General features: G+C 43.0%; 1 protein-coding gene across 1 annotated transcript in view; it reads left to right on the top strand.

The window, feature by feature from the left end:
• The window catches only part of SHPRH (SNF2 histone linker PHD RING helicase), a 138,714-nt gene that overhangs the window by 11,357 nt on the left and 103,150 nt on the right, over positions 1-24,207 (top strand). The window contains exons 3-4 of the mRNA XM_065400525.1: positions 431-560; positions 20,517-20,735. Coding sequence (XP_065256597.1) covers positions 431-560; positions 20,517-20,735 — 349 coding nt within the window. The remainder of the gene's footprint in view (positions 1-430; positions 561-20,516; positions 20,736-24,207) is intronic.

Raw genomic sequence — 24,207 nt, 5'->3', positions numbered from 1 at the left:
TGTTCATGCAGTTTATTTTAAGAGGGATTTTCAAATAAAAATAGCTCATTTTCTGTTTGGTACCATAAAATAGAAAGTTAGGTAAACATTTGACAAGTCCAGATCCCACCACACACTTCTAGAATACAGTGCAAAGTGTACTCTTCAGTGGTTATCTGAATACATATTTTCAATGTTTTTTGAATAATTGCCTTTAATCATTACACATTAAGGTCACTTAAAATGAATTTAGAAACCATCTGAGTTCCTAAGTGTGGCATACTAAAATTTTGCATGGGGTTAAGAGATTAACTCTATCCATAGCCACCAGTCTTCAAAATTTGCCAAATGTGGCTTCCTAACCTATAAGCATTGTTTTGGTTTGGTTTTTGTTCTCTAAATCTATTTTAATTCCTTAATCATTTTAATTTCTTGCAAATATGTTTCACAGGTTGGAATTTACCTTCTGGAAGCTGGCTTAAGCAAATCAGAATTTCTCAGTGATGGAGGTGGGAGAATAAAAAAGGCCAACCAGCTGATTCAGAAACTAATGGAAAAGTACTACAACTTTATAATTCCAGGTAACATCATCTATCCATCATGCAGTTGAACGTTACTGCAGAACTGTTTTACTATTAAAGTTTTTCTTAAGTTCAATGATATTTTTAAGGAAAAGGCAAGAAGTATACAGCATTTTTGTCTGTCATGACAACTGTCTTTGTCAGTAAATATATAGTCTTCACCACCATAAATATCTGACTCCCCCTCACCCCCCCTCAATGGACAGTAATTTATCTTCATAACACCCTTCTGAGATAGGGAAGGTGGTAGTATTTTCATTTTACTGATGGAAACTGAGGAAAAGGTTATGGTCCCAGTCCAATGCCCATTGCAATCAATGAAAAGATTCAATAAAATTATGTGGCTACTAGGTTTGTCCATGATCACACACAAAGTCTCTAGCAGAACCAGGAACTGATCCAGATATCCTTTGTTACCAGTCCAGTGCCTTGACCACACCATGCTTCTCTCCAGACCACTAATGTATTTTGGTTATCGTAGACAAAATAATCTAGAGAAATGTGTGGATAGGGGACTTGTATAGGGGAAAGACAAAGATGTTCTGCATGTGGGATAAAACACTAGTTCTAAATCCAGTATGAAAGGTTACTGGTAGATTTCTATCAGAAAGATTGCTGCTCTAGACAAAGTAATCACCCTCTCACTTTTATGACTAATGTTCACAACATCATACAGCTAAATAAAAAAGGGAACATGAGGACTTGGAAATCAGGTAATTATCACAATGTCTTTTTGGGTGTGCATTTGTGTGGGTTGGGGCTTATTGTGTATCACACTACAGCTCTTGAAGTTGAAGTATTAAAGATTAAAATTCCCATTTTTTTCCCCCTTAAAGACCCTGCACAGGTTTATCTTTATCTACAATTCAGTTTGTTTTTTTAATCACATTTCCATTACCCCCTTGGTATCTAAGTGCTGAATTAAAGCATAAGTTCAGATAACCAAAAGTTTTCTGTGTCCATTTGCCTGGAATACCAGAATATATTAATTTGTATTTTAAGGAACTTCATTTTGTAATAGGTGGTGTTCCAGGGGAGTTTTATTTAAAAGGGTTTTTTTGCTCTTCCCCAAATGCTATCTTGTTGCCTTTCCCTTTCATTTCTGCCGCATTCCCTGCTGTATCTATGATTGGAACACCTTTCCAGTCCAAGTGTCCAGCCAGGCCTGTGCTCTCTCCAATAGGATTGCTTCTGTGGGGAGGCCCACAAAAACTAAAGTAAGACATATGCCCTCTCCCACCCTGCATTTTATAAGAGAAAGACTTAACTTTGATTTTTTTTTAACAATTTCCCCTGGGGGTTTTCAGTGCATTTTGTCTCATTCAGGTCTTTTAATTGATTTTGAGATCTTGAGGGGTAGGAATTGTCTGTGTCTTGCATAATGGCAAGCACAGAATCAGTACTTAATGAAATAAACAAAATCCCCAGCTCCAGTTATTTAGAAAAACTCACTGAAATCTACCAAGTTAAATACGAAGGCAAAATATGTCATTTGTAAACCTTTGTGCTGGTCCTAAACAGAGATTGTAGAATTAACTGGGTCCTTCCTGGTAACTTACTTGTAGAGATCTTTATTTTGTCTGCTTTAACAGAGCTATCATTTATAGGCGATTCCTGTGTCTGCTATAGTGCAAATACTTCAAACTACTACTTGTTGCTTCAGTAGACTTACAGCCCTAGGCTATCCAAAATTGAGCTCGCCTTCTCCAAGGGATGAAAAATAGTTTTGTGCTGTAAAATCCAATGAGAATAAAGCATGTAAATGCAATGTGCTGTTCATATATTTATTCTGTTTAAGGGTCAGTACTCTGGGGTTTGTTCTTGCATCAATACATGGGCACATATGTGACATAACTCTTCAGAAATTAAATGGCATCTGGATACATTATGCCCCCAGACTTCTCAGGAAGAATAAGCCCTTTAGTTTTTGCAGGGTGTGGTCTGCTTTTGTAACCACATACGAACGTAAATACGTTTCCCATAAATCTAGACAAAAGGAGGAGAAAAAGCCTTTATTTTTGAGAAGTGATACCAAATTGTAAATGTAAAAATTTAAATATTCAACCTTAAAAAAGGTTCCTCTGAAAACTGTACAGTAACAGCGAGAGTGTTTTAGAACCTGAAAGAAACACCACTGTGGTGGGTAAAATGGCTAAAATGCTGAAAGCCACAACCTCCCATGTCTGACTGAAGATTAATTTGAAACATAGGGTCTACAGAGAAATAGAACGTCACAGAACATTTAGCACCCCAGTCCTTCTGAGAATTAAAGGTATTGAGATGTAATTTGTTATACATGTTTATTGAATCACATTTTAAAATGGTATGATGGGTAATATTGAATATTCATTATGCTTTTAATGAATAGTGTGGAGGAAGGCTTTAACAAAGCTTTTTAAATGATCCATTTATACAGTAAATACAGCTATTTTTCCCTCACTAAATTGTTTGAAAATATGAGTAGCTGTGTGATTACATTATTGAAGAGCACAAATAAGAAATGTGTGGACCGTATATATACAATTGTACTAAATATTGTTTTACATAAAAACTTAATCTGTTTTTCATCACGTACTAGTCTCATGTTAATAAATGTAAATTGTTGAAACCATCTGGGATTTTAAGTCAAAATTACCCTCAGCTGAGTATCTGACAATAAGGGTATGTCCACATGCAGTAAAAGACCTGCGGCTGACCTGGGTCAGCTGACTCAGGCTTGTGAGGCTTGGGCCCTGGTGCTATAAAATAATAGTATAGACATTGGGACTCGGACCAGTGTCTACGCTGCAATTTTATGGCCCCGCAGCCTGAGCCCCACTAGCCCAAGTCAGCTAACCTGGGCCAGCCTCCACTGTGCTGTGAGTCCCTCTATTGCAGTATGGATGTACCCTAAGAGACAGGGATTTATTGAGCTCTTTTATTTGTTGAACTTTAGCAACCAATGGGCTAATTTATCATTAGCACTGACATGTTGTAGTCTTGCTAATCCACATGCTAACTTTGCCACTTCTTTTACTGGATGTCAAAGTTTCACTTTCAGAAAGAACTCTAGTCTTTCTTCTCTCCAGGTCCTCTTATTTCTTTCCATTCACATGATGCTGAAGCCATCTCTGCTGCCTTAGATATATATATTTTAAAATATCATTTTCTTACTCACGAATCAATGTAGAATTTGTGCTTACCAGTTGAGAGCATCAGTCCATCACAGCTGGTAACCTCTCTCCAGTGGTGGTTACTCATGCTATAGAAGAGGGCAAAACTACTCTGCCCCTAATATTAATTATGTAGCCCCACTATTTGCACTTATGTTTTATAAAATACATAGTTGGGCAGCCCCAAGAAGTTTATAATATAAGGCCCTGATCCTGTAATAAGTTCTGTATGGGCAGACCCTTACACCCATGAGGAGGCCAGTTGACTTTGTCATTGTAGTATTGGGGCCTAAGTTGTTTGTCTAGAATACAAAGTATCCAAAAAAAAAGAGTATGAAGGCAGGAACAAAAATAATACCCCAAACAATTTGTGTACTGTGGTGTTGTAAAAGAGTATGCATAAGAAATCTTTTGACTCCAGTATTGATCACTGTGGGACAGATCCACAAAGGGAGTTTAGTCCAGTGTTGCAGCACCTAACTTTTAGGTGCCTACAAAATCACTAGAATGACACTGATCCACAAGATTGTGTTAGGCATCTAGGCTCCTATACAGTGAATGAGGGAGATAGGTGCCTTAGAATGTGATCCACAAAAGCCAGAATGCTAGACTGGGGACTGCTTAAGCTAGCCAGTGGGAGATCTTGGCAAGAGAGGTGGGACCTAAGCTTCTCCTCATTTTGAGATAGCAGTCCTAGACTTAGGTGCCTATCTCTGCTAGCAATCCACTAATGAGGTCCTGAGTCTTGGAGTCAGGCAGCGTAAGCACCTATGTAGTTTCTTGGAAGAATGAATTAGGCACTTGCCTCATGTCACGCAAAATAGCTAGAGGAGGAGGTGCCTACCTTACAACTTTTAGCCCAGTGATTAGAGCACTTGCCAAGAATATGGGAGACCCAGGTTCATTTCCCCCGTTTCTCTGCCAGAGGATTTGAACAATGGTTTCCCACCTCTCATGGGGAGTGCTCTAATCACACAGCTAAGGGATATTCTGATGTGGGGGAGGGCCTCTCCATCACTGTCTCGTGTTAAAGTTGAAACACTGTGGATAAATAATAGAAGAGTGATTGGAGCAGGAGGACTGGACCCTGAGTCTCCCACCTCACGTGTCCTGAACCACGGGACTACAGAGTCATTTTCTCTGTCTGGCCCAAAGACTTTTCCTCTGTGGATAAATACTTAAATGGTCATTGGGCCAGAGAAAGGGAAAATGGCACTCTAATCCAGTGGTTCTCAGCCCGTGGGCTGCATGCGGCCCAGTTAGCACACAGCTGCGGCCCAGCTTAGCTGTGTGCTAAAGGTCGTGGGCTCCCAGCTGCCCTGCCGTGCGGCAGGCTCCCAGTGACACCCCACTCCCCATCGTGGGCTCCGGGCTCCTGTCTGCCCTGCCACGCGGCGGGATCCGGGCAGCCGGCTGCCGCCTGGCCCCCCCACAGCCAGGTCTGGGCAACCTGGCCCTGCACAGTGGGGGTCGGGGTCCCCGCGCAGTAAAGCCGGGGCTGGGCACCCTGCCTCCCACCCCACCCATGCTCAGCTGTCCGCTCCTGGCCCCACTCTGTGGAGGGGGTCTCTGGACGGAGGGCGCTGAGCCATAGGGGTTTGTGCGGGTTTTAGGTGGGGGCACTGTGATTCTCAACCTGCGGCCCAGTTAACGCTTTGTGGGCCACATATGAGGCCCAGAATGATAAATAGACTGAGAACCAGTGCTCTAATCCAATGGTTAGGGCACCCACCTGGGAGGCAGAAGACTCTGGGTCTGGTCCTCCTGCTCAAATCACTTTTTCTTTCTCTATCCACAGTAGAACAGCTTCAACATGAGAGATTGTGGGAGGTGCCCTGCCCCAGTAAAAATATCCCATATCTCATAGGTAAGGGCACTCTCCTGAGAGGTGGGAGACCCTTTACGAGAAGGCAGACCCTGCCTGGAGCACCCTCCTGTGATATGCTGCAACACAGCAGGTGCACCTATCTCAGTTTCCCCTCTCAGGTAACCCAGAGGACTCTCTGTTTAAACAATACCCCTCCTGAAGAGCAGTTCATTACCAAATATAGTGCAAATAGTCTTTAACAAAAGTTCCAAAGCATAGTTCATAACATTCCCAGTGTATATAGTCCTTAAAACTGTACTCTTTGTGGTGGGAACCGCCCCAGCCTCTCTGCTGGGAGATCACTGTCTCCCTGGTGTGGTGTCTTCTGCCATGCTTAGGCTCCCTATCCATCCTCTTCCAACCCTCTGCCAGGACAGCCACCCCAACCCTTCTGGCTAGAGTGCAATCCCACTTTTCCCAGTGAGGACCTCCACAGGCTTTCTGTTGGGAGTGTCCTTGTCAGGGTAGCATCCCTCAGTCCCCCTGGCCCTCTCAATGTTCCTCTGGGGTCCAGCTCTCCAGGCTTGGAGATGTCAGCAGGTAAGTTCCTCTGCTGCTGTCCCTGCCTTCAGCTGCCTCTGGCCCTTGCTCAAGCTCTCAGCCAGCAGGCATCTGCCTCTACTGCTCTTTCTGCCTTCAGACTCTGCCTTGTTGAAATTCATTTTATTGTCTATAGCCCAGTTCTCCAGTTAATCAAGATCCCTTTGAATTTTAGCTCTGTCCTCCAAAGTGTTTGCAGCCCTGCCTAGCTTTGTGTCCTTTCCAAATTTGATTAGTGTGCTCTCTATTCCTACATACAGGTCATTAATAAAGATGTTCTATAACACCGGACCCAGAACAGATACGTGTGGGACCCTGCTTGAGTCCTCTTTCCAATCTGACATCATTCCATTAATAGTTACTCTTTGTTTGCGGTTGGTTAACCAATTATGTATCCATTTAATGATCGTTCCACCAAGCCTGCATTTCTCCAGCTTACTTATGATACTGTCATGTGGGACTGTGTCAAAAGCCTTGTTAAAGTCCAATATATTATGTCCACCGCATTCCCCCATCCACCAAACCAAACTTTGTTGCCTTTTATTGTAAAGCTATTCAGTGTGCTAATCCCTTGCTCCCTTTTTTCTCTTCCTTCCAATAATTTTTTCATTATCATTTCTAACAGAGCCTTAGCACCTCATGCTTTTAGGATGCCAGCCTGAATCAGTGTCAGATTATATCTTGGAAAAAATGTGTTGCAAGGTGTGTATGTCTCCGGTATTAGCTGCAACTGATAACTTCCTTTGAGATGTACTGTTACTCAAATTAGCAAAGGTTCTAACAACTCTTAATCTTAATCAGTATCTTTTTTGTTTATATCTTTCAATATGGCTGATCATGAGACCATTGAGCTTTTCTGGATTCATTCTGAATCTCCAGTTGTTACATTGTTGAGTATCTGGTCTATGTTTAGTTAATTTGTTCTATAATAGGAATTAGAGATGGGGAAAATTTACTAGGTTGGACTGCATATAAATCAGAGTCCAGCCCCTACCAGTGCAGGATTGTTTTCTACAGTATAATTTCTAATGTTGTCTAATCTGATTTTTTTTAAATGACTCAAGAAATTGACCTTTATCCTCTTATCTTTGGAGGCTGTTTTGTTATGTAAACTTGCTATTAATTCTTCATTAAGTGAAGGTAAAGAGGACTGTCATTAAAATTATTCTGAAAGCTCACTGAAGGGAAGCCAAGTAGTTTCTGAATAGTTTTCTTAAACACAAACCTACCTTCCTACAAGGGCAATAAGGTACGAATCCTTCACAGTCCAGAGTTTGATTTCCCCCCCCCCCTCTTTCTCTCAGTGTCTATTAACAAACTTAAGATGTGAATTATATGTGACATAATGTGATTTGGAAATATTTCTGATAAGTTTAAAATAAATTCAATATGGTTTTCTAGTTTTTTAATAAAAAGGAAATTATAGCCATGAACTAGAAAAATTAATTATATGACTTGGAAGGGGAACATTATTCTGATATTTCAGAAGTTTCCCGAAGGGAATTCTTAAGGGGGAATGTGTTCTTTCTCTTGGTGTAAAACTTGGAATTTGGTCTAATCATTCTTTAATTGGAACACATGGCGATATAACAACTTAGTAGAAAGAAATGAAAAGAAAAATCCATTACAACAGTGCCTGTGACTTTTCTAGATTTTTAATAAAGGGCAGAATGATAGGTCACTTGACAATGATGTTAGCTAACGATAAGTGAGGGGAATCACTGAATTTTCCCCTTCCTCGGGGTTACATCTGCCTCTGTGTGTGTTCTGTGTGGGTAGAGAGACTTTGTGAATTAGGGGACAATGTAGAACTACATTGTGTGTGGTTAGTAATCCACTAATTTAACTGTATGTGTGAGAGCTGTGCTTTTTAGTTCTGACTTGATTAACTTAATCCTATTAACGATTAAATTAGTTTGAGACATAAACGGTAAGAAGAAAATATTCTACAAATACATTAGAAGCAAGAGGAAGATCAAAGACAGGGTAGTCCCGTTACTCAATGGGGTGTGGAGGTGGGAGGGGGAAACAGTCACAGAAAATGTGGAAATGGTGGAAGTGCTAAATGACAATGAAAAGATTAGTGAACCTACCCTGTGCAAAACATAGTGAATGCCAGTGAAAATGAGCTAGGGTCAGATATGTGAGCCATTAGTAATTATCTTTGAAAAGTCATGGAAGATGGGAGAGATTCCAGAGGACTAGAAAATGACATTATATTTGCCCATCTATAAAATGTGAAATAAGGACAACTTGGGAATTTCAGACCAGTCACCTTAACTTCAGTACCTTGAAAGATAATGGAGCAAATAATTAAGCAATCAATTTGCAAATACCTAGAAGATAATAAGGTGATAAGTCATAGCATGGAATTGTCAGGAACTAATTGTGTCAAACCAACCTAATAGCTTTCTTTGTCAGGGTAACAAGCCTTGTGGATAAGGGGAAGTGGTAGATGTGGTATATCTTGACTTTAGTAAGGCTTTTGATACTGTCTCACATGACTGTCTCATAAACAAACTAGGGAAATACAACCTAGATGGAGTTACTATAAGGTGGGTGCATAACTGGTTGGAAAACCGTTCCCAGAGAGTGGTTATCAGAGGTTCACAGTCAAGCTGGAAGGGCATATCAAGTGGGGTCCCACAGGGATCAGTTCTGGGTCCAATTCTGTTCAATAACTTCATCAATCATTTAGATAATGGCATAGAGAGTACAATTTTAAAGTTTGCAGATGATACCACACTGGGAGGGGTTGCATGTGCTTTGGAGGATAGGATTAAAATTCAAAATGATCTGGACAAGCTGGAGAATTGGTCTGAAATAAATAGGATGAAATTCAATAAGGTCAAATGCAAAGTACTCCACTTAGGAAGGAATAATCAGCTGCACACATACAAAATGGGAAATAACTGCTTAGGTAGGAGTACTACAGAAAGGGATCTGCAGGTCATAGTGGATCACAAGCTAAATAAGAGTGATCCATGTAACACTGTTGCAAAAAAAAGCAATCCTCATTCTTGGGATGTATTAGCAGGAGTGTTGTAAGCAAGACAAAAGTAATTCTTCTGCTCTAGTCTGCGCTGATTAGGCCTCAACTGGAGTATTATGTCCAGTTCTGGGCACCACATTTCAAGAAAGATGTGGACAAACTGGAGAAAGTCCAGAGAAGAGCAACAAAAATGATTAAAGGTCTAGAAGACATGACCCATGAGGGAAGATTGAAAAAATTGGGTTTGTTTAGAGAAGAGAAGACTGAGAGGGGACATAACAGTTTTCAAGTATATAAAAGGTTGGAAAGAGGGAGAAAAATTGTTCTTGTTTACCTCTGAGGATAGGACAAGAAGCAATGGGCTTAAGTTGCAGCAAGGGTGGTTTAGGTTGGAAATTAGGAAAAACCTTCCTGTCAAGGTAGTTGAGCACTGGAATAAATTGTCTAGGGAGGCTGTGGAATCGCCATCATTAGAGCTTTTTAAGAGCAGGTTAGACAAACACCTGACCGGGATGGTCTAGATAATACTTAGTCCTGCCATGAGTGCAGATGACCTCTTGAGGTCCCTTCCAGTCCTATGATTCTGTTTTTCAATGAATGTCCTCTCTAAAGAACAACTAAGGCTTTTAAAAGTATATTGTTCTCAGGCTGGGGACAGAAGGGGATGTGAGAGTGGTACTTGATTTTTGTTTTAAATGTTTCAGTATTTCTCTTTTCAGAAAGTTGAAGCTTGTGTGTGGTAAACTGTTTGTGAAGGGGAGGCAGGATAGGTTAGTAAAGCAAAGGACTGGGAATGGGGGAGACCTATTCATGGCTTCGGCACAGAGTTCTTGTATGTTTTGGGGTAAGTCACTTAGGCCTGGTCTACACTAGGAGGTTATGTCGAATTTAGCAGCGTTAAATCGAATTAACCCTGCACCCGTCCACACAACGAAGCTATTTAGTTCGACATTGAGGTCTCTTAAATTCGATTTCTATACTCCTCCCCAATGAGGGGAGTAGCGCTAAATTCGACATGGTCATGTCGAATTAGGGTAGGTGTGGATGGAAATCGACGCTAATAGCTCCGGGAGCTATGCCACAGTGCACCACTCTGTTGACGCTCTGGACAGCAGTCCGAGCTCGGATGCTCTGACCAGCCACACAGGAAAAGCCCTGGGAAAATTTGAATTCCTTTTCCTGTCTGGGCAGTTTGAATCTCATTTGGACATCGTGGCGAGCTCAGCAGCACTGGCAACGATGCAGAGCTCTCCAGCAGAGGTGACCATGCAATCCCAGAATAGAAAGAGGGCCCCAGCATGGACTGATCGGGAAGTCTTGGATCTGATCGCTGTGTAGGGCGATGAGTCCGTGCTTTCGGAGCTGCGCTCGAAAAGATGGAACGCAAAGATCTATGAGAAGATCTCAAAAGCCATGACAGAGAGAGGATACAGCCGGGATGCAACGCAGTGCCATGTGAAAATCAAGGAGCTGAGACAAGGCTACCAGAAGACCAAAGAGGCAAACGGACGCTCCGGATCCCAGCCCCAGACATGCCGTTTCTACGAGGCACTGCATTCCATTCTAGGTGCGGCTGCCACTACTACCCCACCACTGACCGTGGACTCTGAGGATGGGATATTGTCGACGGCCGGTTCCTCGGCGATGTTAGCGGACGGGGAAGATGAGGAAGGAGATGAGGAAGACGAGGCAGTCGACAGCGCTTACAACGCTGATTTTCCCGACAGCCAGGATCTCTTCATCACCCTCACAGAGATCCCCTACCAACCATCCCCAGGTGTTAACCTGGACCCAGAATCAGGGGAAGGATCAGTTGGTAAGTGTTTAAAACATGTAAACATTTATTTTGAACAGAACAGGAATATTAACAATATTAACAATGGGTTTTTCATGATTAGTTTGCCCTAGGCGCTTCACGTTTTAGTCCTTGGCAGTGCAGCTACTGGAAAAGAAGGTCTATATGTCCGGGGATAGAGCTGAAATCCTCATGGGACATCTCCACGAAGCTCTCCTGGAGGTAATTGGAAAGCCTTTGCATGAGGTTCCTGGGGAGAGCGGCCTTATTGTGTCCTCCGTGGTAGGAAACTTTTCCATGCCAGGCTATCATCAAGTACTCTGGGATCATTGCCTTGCAGAGCATGGCGGCATACGGCCCTGGTTTTTGCTGGCTTTCACGCAGCATGCGGTCTTTCTCTGTCCCAGAAATCCTCATCAGAGTGATGTCGCTCATGGTGACCTGCTTAGAATTAGGGGAATGTTACTGTTGGGACTGCTTGCCTGTTCCTTTACAGAACTGTAACCGGCGGTTTACAGCCACGCGGTGGAGGCGGGAGAGGGGCAGCATACAGGGATCTTTCCCGGGGACAGCCGCGAGGGGGTGGGACAGGGGCAGAGTTCATGTTTGCCGGATTGCCGGCAGCAGGAACTGGCCAACGCTAGGAGCATTGCTTTGAACGTGAAAGGAGGGCACTGCTATAATTTAAGTTTTAAGCAGCCAAAAGTCTACGGCTTACCATGTCAACCTGCTACCCGAATTCCGCTGTCCTGCCCCGCTTGTCTGATCTCCAGTGCAAGACCCCAGGCACTGAATGCGAAGGCCGAAAATTCGACCTTGTCCTGAGTGTGCATGTGATAGGTGCTGTGCATGGTCTTGTTCACAGAGAAAGACTATGTTCATTGTTCACAAAAAATTATCTTTGTGAGGAATTCACTCCCTTTTTCCCATCCCACAGCTGCGACTGTCTCCCGACCTACCCTGGCATCCCCCTCCCAGAGGCTGGCGCAGATTAGGCGGAGAAAGAAAAGGACACGGGACGACATGTTCTCAGAACTTATGGGCTGCTCCCGAGCCGAGGCGGCCCAGCAGACCCAGTGGAGGGAGAACATGTCGCAAATCCATCGATCACACATTGAACGGGAGGAGAGGTGGCGTCAGGAAGACCAGCAGGCGACTCAAACGCTGCTTGGACTAATGAGGGAGCAAACGGACACGCTCCGGCGCCTTGTGGATGTTCTGCAGGACCGGAGGCAGGAGGACAGAGCCCCGCTGCAGTCTATCTCTAACCGCCCTCCCCCGCCACAAAGTCCCATACCCCCCTCACCCAAAGTCCCAAGAAGGAGGGGCGGCAGGGGCCGTGAAAACTGTCACTCCACCCCTGCAGACTGCTCAAGTAACAGAAGGCTCTCATTCCCCAAAATTTGATAAGTCATTTCCTTCCCGCCTTACCCAAGCCCCCGGCCCAGTTTCATCCCCTAACTGTTTAGTTGCTAATAAAAAATATGTTTCTGTTAATTACTGTTTCCATCATGTTCTTTTAGAGGACAGTGTGTTTGAAGGGGGGGAAGGGGGTTGGTAATTGGACAGGACAGTCACCTTTACCAGGGTACAGACGGGGGGCATGTTCAGCAGCAGGTCACACACACATTGCAGTCACTAGGCACCCTGGTCAGTCTGGGAGGTGGTTTTCATGTTCTGTGTGTGTGTGGGGGGGGCTATGTGAGTTTGTGGCGGGGGAGGGCAGTTAGAGATCTTATGCAGCGGTCCTTATCCTGGATCACAGAGCCAAGCAGCAGCGGATCTGTAACCGTCCTCCCCCCGCCAGAAAGTCACATAGCCCCCACACACAGAGTCCCGAAAAGGAGGGGTGGCAGGCTCCGTTGAAACAACCAGTCCACCACTGCTGACCGCTCTAGGAGCAGGAGCCTGTCATTCCTCGAGTTTATAAGCGTTCTTTCTATCACTACGCCCGCTCCCCACCACAGTCTGCGTCCCAGTTTCAACCCTTTACCGCGAAACCCGTAATAAAGAAAACGGTGTTCATTAACAAAGTTCCATTTTTTTTTTATTTTTAAACGTGTGTTGGAAGGGGGGGAACAGGGTGAACGGGGTATGGAGCTGCAGAGGATAGTCAACATAAACTGGGTAAAGAAACGGGGGCAGGTTCAGCTTCTCTTTAAACAAAGTTAATAGTCACAGGTTACCCTGCTCACTGAGGAACCTAGCTTTCAAAGCCTCCCGGATGCACAGCGCGTCCCGCTGGGCTCTTCTAATCGCACGGCTGTCTGGCTGGGCATAATCAGCAGCCAGGCTATTTGCCTCAACCTCCCACCCCGCCATAAAGGTCTCCCCCTTGCTCTCTCAGAGATTGTGGAGCACACAGCAAGCTGCAATAACAATGGGGATATTGGTTTTGCTGAGATCAGAGCGAGTCAGTAAGCTTCTCCATCTCCCCTTGAGATGTCCAAAAGCACACTCCACCACCATTCTGCACTTGCTGAGACGGTAGTTGAACAGTTCTTTTTCAGTGTCCAGGGCGCCTGTATAGGGCTTCATGAGACAGGGCATTAGCGGGTAGGCTGGGTCCCCGAGGATCACTGTAGGCATCTCCACATCCCCAACAGTTATTTTGTGGTCCGGGAAGTAAATACCTTCCTGCAGCCGTCTAAACAAACCAGAGTTCCTGAAAACACGAGCGTCATGAACCTTGCCCGGCCATCCGACGTTGATGTTTGTAAAACGTCCCCTATGGTCCACCAGTGCTTGCAGCACCATTGAAAAGTAGCCCTTTCGGTTAATGTACTGGCTGGCCTGGTGGTCCGGTCCCAGGATAGGGATGTGAGTTCCATCTATAGCCCCACCGCAGTTTGGGAATCCCATCGCGGCAAAGCCATCTATGATGACCTGCACGTTTCCAAGGGTCACTACCTTTGACAGCAGTAGCTCAACGATTGCGTTGGCTACTTGCATCACAGCAACCCCCACGGTAGATTTGCCGACGCCAAAGTGGTTCGCGACTGACCGGTAGCTGTCTGGCGTTGCAAGCTTCCAGAGGGCTATGGCCACTCGCTTCTGGACAGTCAGGACTGCTCGCATCCGGGTGTCCTTGCGCTTCAGGGCAGGGGACAGCAGCTCACAAAGTTCCAGGAAAGTTCCCTTCCGCATCCGAAAGTTTCGCAGCCACTGTGATTCATCCCAGACCTGCAGCACTATGTGGTCCCACCAGTCCGTGCTTGTTTCCCAGGCCCAGAATCGCCGTTCCACAGCATCAGCATGACCCATTGCCACCATGATGTTCACGGCGCGGGGTCCCGTGCTTTGCGAGAGGTCTGTGCCACTCTCAGACTTCATGTCCTCACCGCGATGCCGTAGCCTCCTCGCCCGATTTCTCAGCATCTGCCTCTGGAAAAGGTGGACGATAAGGTGCGAGGTGTTGACAACGGCCATAACTGCAGCAGTGGTCGCAGCGGGCTCCATGCTCGCAGTGCTGTGGCGTCCGCGCTGTCACTCACCAGAAAAGCGCGCGAAATGATTGCCCGCCGGCGATTTCAGGAAGGGAGGGCGGGAGTGACGGTTGAATTACGACAGTTACCCAAAACCACCCTCGACACATTTTTTCCCCCAGCAGGCATTGGGGGCTCGACCCAGAATTCCAACGGGCAGCGGGGACTGCGGGAACTGTGGGATAGCTGCCCACAGTGCACCGCTTCCAGTGTCGACGCTTGCCCCGTTAGTGTGGACTCACAAAGTCGAATTACTGCCCTTAGTGTGGATACACACGTTCGACTTTGTAATATCGATTCCACATATTCGATTTAAGTAAAATCGAACTACTCTCGTAGTGTAGACATACCCTTAGACCCATGCACTTTTCTAATACTTAGCTACTTCATCTGGTGATTGTGAAGTTAAACTAATATTTGTAAAATGCATTGAGAGTCTGGAATGGAGGGAGCTTTGTAAATGCAAAGTATTTTATTTACAAGTATTATCTTCGCATTAATGTGATGCTTCTCTTCATGGCATCATATTCTTCTTGGGTACTGAATTAAGTATGATGGAGAGTGTTGACTGTGTAAAGTTTATAATGCAGTGAGGGAAGGTGAAGACGGAAGGCTATTTATTTCTTTGGGAGATTGTTTACTCTAAGGGGAAAATGCTGAGAGATATTGAACACCTATAACTTATCTCTCAGTTGATTTTAATGGCAGTTGTATGCACTTGGAAGATACTTGGCACCTTTTAGTATTTGGCCCCGAGATTAAATGAAATTGACCTTATTCTTATTATTTTCATTGCTTCTCATAGCAATTTCTGTAGCAACATTGCAACTGTGTGTTAATTTCACTCCACAGATGCTAGGCAAAGCTATGATCATCAGCAGAGGCCTTGGAAGTCTCTGTCTGCAGACTTGGGAGAAAAGCTTTCATCAGTTAATTTTTTTAATATAAATGTAAATCTGTCACAACTGATTAGATTAGATCTCTCTACTCAACCCAGAAAGCTTCGTACTAGCTCAAGATAAATGGGCAGTGTGGACTTTTTAAACCATGGCGATAGAATGGCAACTGTCAAAAGATTTTTGATATATGGATAAAACCATTATTCTAGGGGAGGTATGGGCTATATCTTCACTGGACAAAAGCATACCTATGTAAGATAAAAATTTCTTGTCTGCTATTTTTTTTCTTTTTGGATTAGTGATGGGAAGAAGAGTAACTCTGAATCTACCAACCCCCTTTTCTCCACCCCCCCCCCCCAAAAAAATCCAGCATATATTATATGGGTAATTGCATGGATGGGAAAGGTGGAAAATTGCAAAATTTAAAATTTTGTAATAAATAGGATAAGACGACTTATTATATAGCCTCCCAAAACATGTGACATAGCTGGCATTAGAGGCACAATGAAGACAAAACAGAGCAGAATATAGTTGTAGATTTGCGGGCCAGAAGGGATCATTGTGATCCTCTAGTCTAACCTCCTGTGTAACACAGACCATAGAACTTCCCTAAAATAATTCCTAGACCATTTCTTTTAGAAAAATATCCAATCCTGATTTTAAAATGGTCAGTGGCGGAGAATCTACTATGACCCTTGGTAAGTAGTTCCAATGGTTACCAATTTATGCCTTATTTCCAATCTGAATTTGTCTAGTTTCAACTTGCAGCCATTGGATCATGCTATATTTTTCTCTGCTAGACTGAAGAGCCCATTATTAAATATTTGTTCCCCATGTAGGAACTTACTGACTATAATCAAGTCACCCCCTAACCTTCTCTTTAGATAAATAGTTTGAGATCCTTGAGTCTAAAGGATTAGAAACATGCATTATAGTGATAATCGTTCTTGTGGCTCTTCTCTGAGCCCTCTCCAACTTATCAACATCTTTCTTGAATTGTGTGCACCAAAGCTGGACACACTATTCCAGCAGCAGTTGCACCAGTGCCAAATAGAGGGGTAAAATAACTCCTCTGCTTCTGCTCAAGATTCCTGCTTATGCATCCCAGGATCACATTAGCTCTTTTGGCCACAGTGTCACATTGGGAGCTCATATTCAGCTGATTATCCACCATAATCCCCAAATCTTCCTCAGAGTCACTGCTTCCCAGGAGAGAGTCCCCCATCATGTTAGTATGGCCTACCTTCTTTGTTTCTAGATGTATACATTTACATTTAGCCATATTAAAATGCATATTGTTTGTCTATGCACAGCTTTGACCAAGCAATCCAAATTTCTCTGTATTAGTGACCTGTCCTCTTCGATATTATCACTTCCCCAATTTTGTTTGTAATCTGCTAACTGTCAGTGATTGTTTTCTTCCACGTCATTAATTAGAATTTTAAATAACATAGGGCCAAGAACTGATCCCTGCATGATACCACTAGAAACGCAGCCATTTGATGATGATTGCTCATTTACAATTACATTCTGAGACCGATCGGTTAGCCAGCTTTCAATCCATTGAATGTGTGCCATGTTAATTTTATATTGTTCCTAGTTTCTTAATTGAAATGTCTGGCAGCACCAACTCAAATTCCTTACAGAAGTCTAAGTATATTACATCAACTGTGTTGCCTTTATCAACCAAACTTGCAATCTCATTTTAAAAAAGGTAGTTTGATAAGATCCATTTTCCATAAACTCATATTGATTGGAATTAAATTATGTTACTCTCCTTTCATTCTTTATTAATTAAATCCTGTATCAGCCGCTCCATTATCTTGCCTTGGATCAATGTCAAACTGACAGGCCTATAAGTACCTAAATCATCCCATTTATACTTTTAAAATACCAGCACAAAATTAGCTTTCTTCCAGTCTTCTGGAACTTCCTAGTGTTCCAAGATTTATCAACATTAATGGTCTTCAGCCAACTCTTTTAAAACTCTTGGGATCAAGTTACTAGACCTGCTGATTTAAAAATGTCTAACTTCAGTAGTTGTTTTTTAACATCTTCCTGAGATACCTGGAATGGAAAGAAAGTTATCACATGATATGATTATAGCGTCTGTTTTTCCCCAAATACAGAACGGAAATAGTTATTGAACATTTCTGCCATTTTACAATATTGTTAATAATTCTATCATTTCTGACTATCAATGGACCAATAGCATTATTAGGATTCTTTTTATTCCTAATATACTTATTGTCTTTAACTCTGCTGACCATAGATTTCTCCTTGTGTCCCTTTGCTTCCTTAACAATTTTCTACACTTCCTAGCTTCTGATTTATATTCATTACTATAAACTTCACCTTTCTTCCATTGATTATATATTCTTTTTTATAGCTGCCATCACTTCCCCTCTAAACCAGATCAGTTTTTTAACTAATACAACCTTCTTCCTCAATTGTGGGATTGTGATTTTTTGGGCATCTAGTAAAGTGTTCTTTAAAAAATCCCAATTATCTTACACATTTTTCTGATTCAATTCTTCCTCTCAGCTATTATGGTTCATAATTGTTTTCAGCTTTGTGAAATTGGACCTCATAAAGCACCAAGTGTGTATATATCAATGGTCTGGACTTTATTCTGTTTGCACATTATAAATGTTATCAAGTCATGATCACTTGTATCCAAGTTACCATTAACTTCTAGTTCTGTGATCAGTTCCTCTTTATCTGTCAAGACGAGGTATATAAAATGATATATATATCATTTCCCCCATGTTGGAGCAGTATTTTTTTTTGAGTTAGGAAATTGTCATATGTATTATTTGGAAATTCCAAGGATGTTTTAGTACTGGCAGCATGAGGCTTCCCAGCACCTGTCACTCAAATTGAAGTCCCCATGATCAGAGGGTTTTTTTCCTACACGACATAGATAGTTATGTATTGAGCCAGTCATCCTTTTCCCTAGTGTGATTTGGGGGCTTGTAGCAGACATCGACTAATATCCCATCTTGTGCTTTATCTGTTGGAAGAAAATTATCTTCAGTACTAAGTTATCAGTGACTCAGAAACAAGCAATATCATTTATGACATAGTGTCACTCCTCCTCCCCTTTGCTCACTCAATCCTTCCTAATTAGGTTATAACCCTTGATTTTAACATTCCAATCATGGGAATCATCCCATCAAGTTTCAGTAATACCAACTAGATCCAATTTTTGCTCTTAAATGAGCAATTCTAATTCCTCTTGTTTGTTACATGGGCTCCTAGCATTGATATATAGGCAACTAAAGAATTTCTTCTCTTCATGACCTTTGGTTCCTTGGTTAATAATATGCGTCATGAATGATGAGGGATGATATATCTGCAGAAAGAACTAGTAATGGTACTCTTGCTGATTTTACAGAAGTGCTTTAGAGAACCAGATGATGGCAAAATGATTCTTTGTTTATTATATGCCTTCTGGACAAATAGGACAGGTATATCAGGAAGCATTTTTTCCCCCAGAAAGGAGAGCCTGTAAATCTTGGAACATTTATCATGGTGAATTTTGATTATTTAGCTTGTTTATATGGCTTAGAAACAGCTGAAATACTGACACCGTTAATTAGGCATACTTATCAGTAATAAACTGGAAATAACAAGTTAATTAGGGGTTAGGGAGTATCTCCAATCTAGTGATGCAAATTATCTTTACATTTGAAGATTTCCAAAGGACATGCTTATAGAAGTGTTGGGTTCTAGTGTGTCGTCATGGGAGTATATTTCATAACTTTAAAAAATGAAGATTTGAAACAGAAATTTTATATGCTCACTGAAATTCATATTGCATGCATATGTGAGATTGATGAACTTGTATACTCTGTTAATTGTCAGATATTCAAGAGTGCTTGATTGCTAGCATTTTTGTTTTAGGAAAAGTGCATTTCACTTAGCAAGGCAAAAAATTTAGAAATTAGTACAAGCAAATTTAAAAGACAATAACTATCTAGAAAAACATGGTTTATTAGAAGGTTTATATCTCTTAAACAAGTTTATTTTTATTCTGTACCATTCTGGCCCTAATTCTGAAGCAAGAATCTCTGAATTTTGTGGTGCATCTATATCAAATTTTTTTGACAGGCTGACATTTCAATGGCAGCATGAAATATCTAGAAAAATATTTATTAAAAACAATTGAAACAAAAGAATTCCCTCCCCCCCAATTATGAGTTAGAAACTAAGGGCTAATCCTTAGTTGATGATATTAATCAATCTAGTTCAGTTGAAATAATAAAGCCATGCTGATTCCCACCAGCTGAACATGTGGTCCTAAATGTTGCATACATTTCCTTGGGGTTCACTTCAGAATATTTTTTGATACTTTTTCCAGTTTTGTGCTTCAGAAAACAGGGTCTTTTGCTATGCAGTTTTTCCATTTATTTAGGTTTTTTTAGGTTTGCCATTAGAACAACGTATGTAATCACATGTAATCTGCTCTTCTCTCTTCCCTTCTCCTTGCACATGAAGTTGAGGCAGAGGATCCATCTCATTTTTCCCCCTCCCTCATGGGGCACCAGGGAAAGAACATTTCCTAATCTTCTCCCACACCCTTTTTTCTCCTCCAGCCTCCATGACACATTCTTTCCTGCCTCAGGCTGGGAGAATGCAGTACAAATTCTTTTTACATGCCCCTCCCTTGAGGGGGGCCCAAGAAGTGGTCAGTTTGTTTTGCTTCTCCTTTCTCAGTAGGAAGGGGAGTAAAATGGTAGTATTTTCTTCCCAGTGTTGTCTTTTGCACTTTATCTGGGGCTGTGACTTCCATTTTAATGATGCTCCAAAGAGCATAGCATGCTTAAATTAAAAAGACCTTGTTTTGCTGTATGTCCTATTGGGGCTTCACTAGAGAAGAAACACTGGAGTATCCATACTTCAAATGGCTAATATTTGGGCCCAGCACCTGCTAAGGAACCACCTCTTCTTGCTCCTAAGCATTTGGTAGGTTTGCAGTCTGAAAAAATGCCAGTGTTAAGATTCAGGAATTTAATTCCCATCTTTGTCTACTACTGCCACCCCCATCAGAAACAATCAACTAAAATATACTCAGTTCATACTCTTTATGGAAGCAGTGCTTAACTGTTTTCATATATTAACTAAACATGTAGCAATAAAGCTAAGCTTATTTAATTGAGGTATTGCTAGTGGCTGATAAAGATGGGGTAAGATGATAATGAATATGCTTCTTCGTATATGCAGATGTGTTGGAGGAGGATGAGGAAGAATCTGACAGAGAGCTGGAACGACAGAATATTGAAGAGCTGTATGACTTTGTGAGGCACACACATCAGCAGGAAATCCAGTTTTTGAGGGAGGACGTACAGCACTCTGCATTAATTCCAGTACTGAGGCCATACCAAAGTGAGGCTGTGAACTGGATGTTGCAACGGGAGAATTTCAGAAACAACCCTACCAATGGCAAGTACATGGCCTTGGACTTGATTATAACACTACTGAAAATAAATGAACAATACAGTATCAAAAAGGATTGAATATGCACTAGCACAATTTTATTAGAATAGTCTCCTCGATAATTAAGTAATTGGAAGATTTGTTTTTATTAATTTAATACTAAAAATTGTAGTTGTGTTTGAGGCAACTAGTTAAGTTATTTTTATGTGGTTTTTTTTTTTTTTAAATTGTGAGCCGTTTTCATGTTGGTCTAGAACTTAATATAGACATTGTCAACCTGGATGTGTTGGGTTTTACTATTGTTTCAAAATATAACATTTCACAAAATAAAGTTGTCTTATAATTGAAGTATTTAAGTTTGAAAAATAGCTACTCTCCATGATCAATAGCCACACTTCAGAATATTTTGGGCTACACACTGAATTTCCCTACTATTGTTCATTACTTTTATAATCGTAATACACCTCTACCCCGATTACAACGCTGTCCTCGGGAGCCAAAAAATCTTACCGCGTTATATCGGGATAGAGGTGTAGGTCTTTTGGAGCAGTTTTGGCATTGATTCTGCATTGCTGTGGACATGTTATAATCAACATGGATCAACAAGAAGCCAGAGTTCTAGACTAAGGATTATATTTTTTTACAGTATATAGTTCTGGTGACCCAGGGAACAATTGACCAAGCTTGTTGACCCTAGCGCTCTGATGATTCTTTTTCAAGTGCTGGTCCCTATGTGTATTCCCTATATGGGTGCACGTGCGCCATATGTCCAAGTCCGGAAATTCTAACAAACCATGCCCATTGGCTCACACATGTGGAGTAGTTCTATTCGTGCTCCAGACTGAAGACATAAGAGGCAGTACAGACCGACGCCTTTCCAGTTCCTTCTTACTGCTGCATGGCCTGAGTTGGAACCCCATGTCTGCAGATTTCTCCAGCTTTTCTCTTTGATAGCCTGTAAATAGGTACTGTAAATAGTTTTATAGCTTTTATATTAGTATAAGGTGGTCCCCAACCTTTCTGTTGCAATAGCATATTCATGTTCCCAGAAGAGAGTGGCGGCGCCGGACGACCAGCCGCCGAAAAGCGGCATCATCGAGAAGTGTCGCCGCCGAAATGCCGCCAAGAGCCGTCATCAGTAGGCGGGTGCACATAAATGCCCCGGTGGGCGCCATGGCGCCCGCAGGCACCGCATTGGGGACCACTGGTGTAGGTAGTATAGCTTGTTCTCTTCCCCCATACTGGGGGCTCCCTCCTTGTAGTCTGGGAATATGCCCAGAGTCCTGGGGATTCAAGAGCTGCGTCTCCTGCCCTTGCTTCTTCTCCATGAGTGATGATCACCAACGCTGTCTCTACTGCTTGGGTGAGAAGCATAGTGCTGCAGAGTGAAGCATCTCACTTGTTTCCACCATGAACATGTGAAGCTCATGAGCTTTGATTAAGGAAATACCTTATGAAGAAGGCTATGAGACATCACTATGATCTGGGTCAAGGAGATGTCTCTGTATATCAGCCCGATCAAATGAGTAGTGCCCCTCCAAGCACAAGCTTAGGAGTGGAGTCTATGGCTGCTAAGCCAAGGAATCTTTTTCCCAGACTTCCCAGGAGAGTAGGGGCCACTCTCATGGTCACAAAGATAGATCCCCATCCAGATATGTTCATAAATGAAGAGATTCCCTCCCTGAACCTGCCCAAGACAGGAGAGCCTCACACTTGGATACTGTGGTGCCAGGGCCACTAAAAAAACCCCAGGCTGAAAGGTAGCACACACAAGAAAAAGGATCTGTTGGTTCCATCAGTGGCTCTGGCTCTGAAACACAAGGACCAACAACTGCCAGCTCCATCCAAAAGTGCTGGACCTGACTCTTCATCGGTACTTCAAAGGACTACCCAACTATAACTTCCAGGAACACGTCAAAACCATTGGTCCCGACCATTGAAACATCCCGAATCCTGGGTCATACGGACACCTACCTTACACTGGAGGATGTATTCCTCCCATACCTTCATCCTCCTATCCTCTCCAGCCCTGTCCTCTTGAGGGACATTGCCATACTGGAGGATTAAACGGCTTTCATGACACAAGAACCATCCCGTCTCCAGCCCTCAGGCAGGAGCATGCATCCTCTAGTATTGTTGGCCCCATGAATGGAGAGAGAACAGTTCTCAGATGCGGATGAATCAGATGCCCTGGATGGTCTCTTTTCTCCCCAGAGGGAGCTGAGCTTTGATAGGCAGTTGAGTTCTGGATGCCATCCTCCCAGATATAACTTCCCTAAGCACTGCTAGTACCTGATGCAGTGGGGCCCCACATCCGGTTGATCCCTCCTTTTGGCCTTATTGTGGCCTGTGGACCCCTAAGGAAAAGATCCATTCATGAATCGTACCATGCTTCTCCTACTTGGCATCCACCAGATCCATCAGAGTATGAGGAGAACGACATTGATCCAGATCTGCAGGTGCTGATGAGTCTCATCTTCATCCTCACTATCTCTGCCAAGTGACTATAGGCAGTACCAGGAGCTACTTCAGAGGATAGCCAATGACCTCCAAATACCAGTGGAGGAGGTCCAGGACCTCCAACACCGGCTATTCTGTAGCCTAAAGGTCCAAGCAAGATGGTGCTCCTGATTGGCCATCATGGAGCCAGCGAGAGTGGTCCGACGCACCCCAGTCTTTTTCCCCCTCCCATCACCCAATTTTCTGGTGGTACAGGCAGCCATGGAGAGAGCCATTCCATATCAGTATCTACCAGGCTTCGTCAGCAAAATATAACTTCAAGGACAAGCTTCCCCCGAGGACAGAGCCCAATTTCAGTCCTTCATGGAGGATGGCAAATGAGAGGCAAAGCCATCCATTAAGCTGCAATGGACCACCCATCCAGGGCTTAGCCACTGGCATAGTTATAAGCCCCTCGGGGTTTCCAGGGAGGTCCAGAACACCATATAGGATTTGCCTTTCAACAAGTTGAACTGTTCAGTAAGAAAAAGGATTAGTCCCTTCACTCATTGAAAGACTATACACTTCCTGGGAATTGACATCCTGGGCCCAAGGAGAAAACACCAGAGGCAGGTGTGTAGATCAAGGCCATCTCCTCCTCAGACGTTCTGCTATCAGGAGGTGGACTCCCTCCTCCAGCAAGGGGCGATAGAACAAGTCTCACCACAGTATCAAGGGAGAGGGTTCTATTCCCCTTATTCCTCAGTCCCCCCCCCCAAAAAAAAGGAAGGTGGAGACCCATTCTGGACCTTTGATTTGGGCACTCTGTATCAGGCAGTTGAAGGAACTAGAGTAATATTAAATGGTCTGACAGGATACCAACCATTGGACTCCTGGACTGGTGCTGCATGACTAGTGTTGAATCCCTAATCAAACAAGTGCAACTTCATTGGGCTGATTACCTTGTATGTATGGATGCTATGTGACTCTACAAAGCCATATTTCATGGACAGTGGAAAACAAGAACGTGTACACTGAG

This window comes from Emys orbicularis, chromosome 3, assembly GCF_028017835.1.
Source record: "Emys orbicularis isolate rEmyOrb1 chromosome 3, rEmyOrb1.hap1, whole genome shotgun sequence".
Taxonomy (NCBI): domain Eukaryota; kingdom Metazoa; phylum Chordata; order Testudines; family Emydidae; genus Emys; species Emys orbicularis.
This window is presented reverse-complemented; position numbering and strand designations above follow the sequence as displayed.